Below are 7,119 nucleotides of genomic sequence, written 5' to 3'. Positions count from 1 at the left end.
TAATTTTGCATTATTACCCCACCAAGAAGTCTCACTGACTTCTCTGCCCTTCCATAATTGAAATTTTCTTCAGAGAAAACCACCTGATCGTAGGAGTATGCATCTCAGGTCCTCGGTAGAGAAGAATGGCTTCTTGAAATAAAGACTTGAAGTAGGAACAAGCTTTTGATTCATTTGTGCTGACATTCTCGGCAAGAAAGTATAGCTAAAATTATGCTGAAGTCTGGCTAAGCATGGGAAATGCATTGTTGATATAATCCACCTTCCCCAAACTCCAAACAAGAATCCATGAGCATCCATCTGATGCCGACAACATCAGCACAAAAAAAGCATTGGAGTTTTCATAAGATCAATGGATCACTGAACTATCACAAAAATTGTAATTTGTCCCAGAACCTCCTCTAACAATATGTATTTCAACTTACAAATACACAACTTACACAAAATCTAGAGAAATTAAGGCAACACCAACACCAACGTACAAATGAGGCAAAGCCATCGTTTCGCTAATGGTTCCTGCCCGTGAACCTCCTACATTGTCTTGCCAATACCTGGCTCAGAATTGCTGAAGCCTTGACCGCTATCTCATAGCATGTGCACTAGTCTTCAGATTGGGTTCATGGATCAAATTCAGGTTCTGATACCTGGCGCTCATTTGTTACTTGGCTGCATACCAGTTCTGGGCACACTTTGCATCCACAGCAAGATCGACCTTAAGAAAGTTTGTGCCGTAGAAAGGTTTGGACATGCACTCAACAACTATGGCCTTGGCAAGCTCGGCCGACTCCGTAGGGCCTTCCAGTATCATTTCATCATGAACCTGGTTTTCCAGTAATATATTGTTAAGCAAACTTTCCTGTTTACTTCTTTCCTACAATATCAATGTCGTCTCTTTATCATAAAAGATAAGAGCAATGATCTAGAAAATACGTAATCAGGCAAGAAAAATCCAGCATCTTCTTAATAATGCATGCTATATAGAACCATTACAGCACCCAACTTAAGGAAAGGCATGGAGGCATGGGTTAGGACCAAGAAATGAAAATTAAGACATGAGAGCAAAAGCTTTTTCTATGGCTTTCTCATCAGGTTGACACAGGCATGACAAAAATTTCCAAGAAAAAAGAAATCCTGCACATGACTATGACCACCGGTTATTGGATGACTGTGTTGTAGGGCTTTGAGTGAGTTGATAAGAAGTTGCAGAGGACTAGTGCCATCCTAGGAAAAGCAAACTAAGATATTCCAATCTCGAGGGATTGGCTAATCATCAGGAAATTTGTTTTTATGTCCCATTAACTGATTGATTCATATTTGAAAACTCAAAATTTGTAAATGATATGAACCTGCAGCACGAGTTTCCATCCAAGCTCCTTCAGACAAATGTTCCTGTCTATCTCGAGCATCGCGCACATGGCAACATCTGCTGCACTTCCCTATTAAAATAAATAAGGACAGAGTACAAAAGTTGCATGAGATTGCTAAAAGCATCTAGTATCTCAAGAAGTAACTCCCAAAAAAAGTGAGAACACATTCTTCTGTTTTTTATTATTTTTCTAAGACATTACAGTACATCAATTTCATATTGAAATAAGAATCATGTCATTTATTTGAGATGGTTGCAAAAGAATCAAGCATGACATATAAAGAGAACAAAAAAGAAAAAGTAAAATCCAATTAAACATCAATCAGAAAAATAAAAGACAAATACAACTACAGTTTACATAATATAGTCACACCAATCAGCTCCCTTTCATTATTTACAGAAATTATCACTGTAAAAATTTTACTTAATTCATTTACTGGGCACACTAGTTCCTTGCTAGGATGTACTGCTGACCAGCAAGATAGAGTAAAAGCTTTAGGAGGTGCTGGACCCAAGCAGAAAAAACTTTTATTTATACAATGCTTCAACAATTCGCGGGGAGAAGAAAATGAGGTTTCTTCTCCTCACGTTGTCATGGACAAAACTATAAACAAGGTGTTTGGTATAATGCTTATGTATGTCTGTGTCTTTCGGTTTTGTTCATACTTTGCACAGCATGTAAAAGGCTAATAGAAGGCTTAGCAGCCCCATTTCCTTTGATTTTAGTAGCCGTCCTAAGCTTGCAAACAAAGGTTGTGTTATGTGGGCACTTGTGGGGATCTCGATCTGTAGTAGACTATTTTAGACCCTTTGTTGTGTGATCATTCAGAGCATGTGAAGTTTATTTATAATTTGTATTGGCTATAAAATGTTTGCTAAAATGATTACTTGTGGATCCCGAGTGAGACGTTTTCTCTAACCTGTTTTCTCTTTTTTAGGTCCTAAGGAACCATAGGAGGTTTCGGGGAGGCTGACATTTGCGGACGGACATGCAAGGATACCACACGACTTAGGCAAAACCAACTAAGTACGTGACATATGGTATCAGAGTGGGACAAGCACACATAAAAACACTTGGCAAGAAAACGTGGGGGACCTAGCGGAGCTGCATTGAGGGCAACCAGCACGAGCGACCATTTGGGAAAAACGAGCATGGAGATGTAGGGAAAAAGAGTCGCTCAGAAGAACGAGCATCTGAGATTGGCATTCAGAGGAATGACCAACCCTTCGCGTAAGAGGCACTATGAGGACAAGCAAACTAGGAAGAATACGTAGTGCACAAAGGTTGGGATGGCTGAATTCAAGCTACGGCTCGACATTGGCAATCATACTTCATAGTGCTCAAGGCAAGTGAGACGCTTGGTAAAGGATGAGACCATGTAAAGTGGAATGGGTTGTTCAGCGACGGAAAGAGTTGTGCAAAGCTCACAAAGGTGAGGAGAATTGCTAACTCGAAGAATTCGGTATTCATGCAAGAACTTGTATACGGACGATGGAATGTTCGTGGCCATCCCATGGCGACCGAAACTCAGCGCCATGGAGCATTAAAACTTTCTCTTTGGCATAAGAATGATACGTCCGTAAGAGGTTGAAGTGTGCAACGAGTTCAACATATTGCTAAGCCTTGAGGGGTGCAACAAGGGTTGTATTGGCGAGGAGTCTCAATCTAGCAAGTGCATTTACGAGGGCGTAGTCCAAAGGGATGATGGCATCCGAAACTTACAAAGGGAAGGATGTGAAGAGAGAAGTTGCTACAATGAGACAGATACCTTGGAGGAATAAGTCCCGATTCTCCAGAGAGAGAATCATATGCAACGGACTGCACATATTGAGGAGTACCTCAAGACAACAATTCCACAAAGCTCAACGGACCGAGCAAGTAGTGAGGAGTCATCGTATGATCTCACATGAGGTAATGCATTGGTGGATGTAGTATGAGATCAAATGGGGGAGTGACCCAAGTCAACACAAAATGAAAGCATACTTGGAGCCGATATGGAGATCGGACTCAACGAAGGACTGACCCATGTAATGGTGGGCACGAGAGCCACCATCAACTCAATGCAAATCGAGGAGCGGAGCAACTTGGGTGTAACTTGGTGAAGTATCCAAGTCAACATAAAGAGAGTCGACATAGAAGATAGAACATAGAGCGAAGGCACGAAGCTTTCCTTGAATAGAGGTCAAGTACATGAACTCTTGTAGAGGCAAGAGCGAGATCATGTCGTTCCATGGGTCCTTCATTCTGATGGAGTGGACTCATCCTACATGGTGCCAAAGACGACGGGGAGCTTCGAGGCATATACATCCTATCTCAGAGAAGCATTTGACGAAGGAACCAAAGTGACTCAACTTGCGGAGGTGAAGTTAAGTTCAGAAGGCCTTGGTACGGGACAAGAGGACACAGAGGCGGGTACTCTTAAAGAATACACCACGATGCTATCATTCAAGTTGCCATGAAGGAACCGGTGCACAGCGGAGATTGTGCTAGTGGATGCAAAGGCCCAGGATCCAGACAATGGTGCACCAATTTCAGCGTAGTTGATGGATCGGGAGCTACTAAGCGACGGAATGTTCTAGAGCTGTGCTTCGTCTGGGTGTGACCCGAGAGCAGGTGGATGAAGGTCGATTGCTAGAGTGATCACAATCGAAGTGGAAGAGGCCTTGCGATGTGTTGGCAGAGGCCACACATGGAAGGATCGCAATCCGAATTCATCCCACAATGTTCAAAATGTAACGGAGATATCACCAGGAGCAGACATGGTGTAGCGGATCGTGATAGAAAGGCTATAGATTTAATGGTCCCACGAGAGACTAGATTATATGGAGGTATAATCAAGAGCTACTAGGACTCCACTTCGGTGAACACGACGACAAGAAAGGCTATAGATTTAATGAGTGAATGTCATGGTATCGTAAAGGCGATTCTTCCATGCATGCATCGAATAAAAGCCTTGGTCATCAGCATATGAGGGTTGTGTACCACCGAGGGAGAATTTCGAATGTAAGTACCAGGGAGTTCCCATTGGGGAACTTGATCATGCAAAAGTATAATCGGAGCGGCTAAAGAGTTGGACGGCTCTAGAGCTCATATTCGGTTAAGGGAGCCCGACAAGTTAGAGGACAAGGTCGAGCAAGCGAATATTGCAACATGATGGCGGTGGCCATACATGGGAGTTACAATCTGTCTATCCATCAACCAAGGAGAACTGCTCGGAGAACACAAAGGTCTTAAAGCAGGTGGTCGAAAGAGGCGGGGAAGCGACAACGAGTCAGAGGAACTTAGTTACCTAAAATCAAGTATCGGTTAGAATACAGGTGGACTCGGAGGAGGGCCATAGTGCCACAAAGGCAGATCTATCGATCGTGAAGGGATGCAGATACGAGGAGACGGATAGTAGGGCCACGGGCATAGCAGCACTATGGTACCGCAAAGGCGGGACTTCCGTAAAGTCATCGATCCCTTGTTCTCATGGAGAGAGTGCTTAGTCATGAAGGGCCGAGGAGGTGGCGAATGCGGAGGCAATGCAACTTCATACGACTAGGGTTAACGAGCTTCTCATCAAGATAAAAACTTTAAAGTCTGTGAGGCTATGCTCGTTAAAGCTCTAACAAGCATCCACCTAGTTCAAGCGGCATGAGACATTTGAGTGACTTGTCAGGGACAAAATTGTAAATGAGGTGTTCGATGTAATATTTATGTATGTCCATGTCTTTTGGTTTGTTCATGTTGTGCACAGCATGTAGAGGGACAGTCGAAGGCTTAACAACCCCATTTTAATTAGGTTTAGAGGTCGTTTTAGGCTTGTAAATAAAGGTTATGTCATGTGGACACCTATGAGAGATTTCGGTCTATAATGGATCATTTTGGATCCTTTGTTATGCAACCATTTAGAGCTTGTAAAGTCTGTTTGTAATTTGCATTGATTATGAAGTGTTTGCTTGTGGATCCTGAGTGAGACGCTTTCTCTAACTCATTTTCTCTTTTGTAGGTCCTAAGAGACTACATGAGGTTTCGAGAATGCTGACCTTTGCAGACGGACATGCAAGGGTGCCGCACGACTTAGGCAAACTAGCTAAGTGCGTGACATATGGTATCAGAGCAAGACAAGCACTTATAGAAACACTTGGCATGCAAATGTGGGGGACCTAACAGGGCTGCGTTGAGGGCAACCAGCACACGCGACCGTTTGAGAGAAACGAGCATGGAGATGTAAGAAAAAGGAGTCGCTCAGAGGAGCGACCATCTGAGATTGGCATTCATAGGAATGGCCAACCCTTCGGGCAAGAGGCACCACGAGGACAAGAAAGCTTGGAAGAATGCATAGCGTACAAAGGTTAGGATGACTGAGTTCAAACTACGGCTCAACGTTGGTAACCATATTTGATGGTACGCAAGGCAAGCAAGGCGCTTGGTAAAGGAGACCATGCAAGGTAGAATGGATTGTTCAGCGACCGAAAGAATTGTGCAAAGCTCACAAAAGTGAGGGGAATTGCTAACTAGAAAAATTCGATACTCATGCAAGGGCTTGTATACGAATGATGGAATGTTCGTGGCTATCCAAAGGCGACCGAAACTCAGCGTCATGGAGCATTGAAACTTTCTCTTCGATATGAGAAGGATACATCCGTAGGAGGCTGAAGTGTGCAGCGAGTTCAGCACGTTGCTAGGCCTTGAGGGGTGCAGCGGGAGCTGTATTGACGTGGAGCCACAATCTAGCAAATGCGTTTGCAAGGACAGAACAATGCACAATTTGTTCAGCAAGGCGAAGTAGTCCAAGGGGATGGTGATCTCTGATAAGAGGGAAGGATTTAAAGAGAGAAGTTGCTCTAACGGGACAAATACCTTGAAGGGATAAGTTTCGATTCTGCAAAGGGAGAATCATATACGACAGACCGCACATGTTGAGGAGTACCTAAAAAAAACAACTCCACAAAGCTCAACGGACCGAGCAAGCGACAAGGAGTCGTCGCATAATCTCGCTTAAGATAATACATTGGGGGTACATTGCGAGATCAAGTGTGGGAGCGACCCGAGGCAACATAAAATGAAGGCACACTTGGAGCCGATATGGAAATCAGACTCAGTGGAGGGCTGACCCATTAAATGATGAGCGTGAGGGCCACCATCAACTCATTGCAAATCGACGAGTGGAGCAACTTGGGTGTAACTTGGTGAAGTACTCAAGCCGCATGAAGGGAGTCGGCATAGGAGATGGAACATGGAGCAAAGGCATAAAGCTTTCCTTAGATAGAGGTTAAGGACATGAACTCTTGCAGAGGCAAGAGCAGGATCATGTCGTTTCATGGGTCCCTCGTTCTGATGGAGCGAACTCATCCTACATGGTGCTAAAGACGAACAGAACTTCGAGGCACATGCACCTTATCTCGACGAAGTATTTGACGGAGGAACCAAGGCGAATCAACTTGCGGAAGCGAAGTTACGTTCAGAAGGCCTGGGCACGGGGCAAGAGGACGCTGAGGCGGGTACTCTTGAAGTATGCCACAGTGCCATGAAAGAAGCAGTGCGCAACGGAGATTGTGCTAGTGGGGGTAGAGGCCCATGATCCAGACAATGGTGCACCAATTTCAGCGAAGTCGATGAACTTCGAGAGCTACTAAGCGATGAAATGTTCTGGAGTTGTTCTTCGTCTGGGTTTGACCCGAGAGCGGGTGGACGAAGGTCGATTATCAGTGAAACATAATCGAAGGTAGAAGAGGCCCTGCGATATGTTGGCAGAAGCCACACATTG

The 7,119-nt window shown here is 44.2% G+C and overlaps 1 protein-coding gene across 3 annotated transcripts in view; it reads right to left on the bottom strand.

The window, feature by feature from the left end:
• Positions 1-315: 315 nt before the first annotated feature.
• The window catches only part of LOC103999832 (DNA polymerase I A, chloroplastic), a 55,528-nt gene continuing 48,724 nt past the window's right edge, over positions 316-7,119 (bottom strand). For 2 of the 3 annotated variants that reach the window (XM_009421701.3, XM_009421702.3), the window contains 2 exons: positions 1,347-1,436; positions 316-820 (listed from right to left, as the gene is read on the bottom strand). In XM_009421701.3, the coding sequence (XP_009419976.2) occupies positions 659-820; positions 1,347-1,436 (252 nt within the window). In that variant the 3' untranslated portion in view covers positions 316-658. The remainder of the gene's footprint in view (positions 821-1,346; positions 1,437-7,119) is intronic. The other variant, XM_065127751.1, reaches the window with a different exon arrangement.

The sequence above is a fragment of the Musa acuminata genome, chromosome BXJ2-10 (assembly GCF_036884655.1).
Source record: "Musa acuminata AAA Group cultivar baxijiao chromosome BXJ2-10, Cavendish_Baxijiao_AAA, whole genome shotgun sequence".
NCBI classification, from domain to species: Eukaryota; Viridiplantae; Streptophyta; class Magnoliopsida; order Zingiberales; family Musaceae; genus Musa; species Musa acuminata.
Note: the sequence above shows the minus strand (reverse complement) of the source record. Positions and strands in the feature narration are given on the sequence as shown.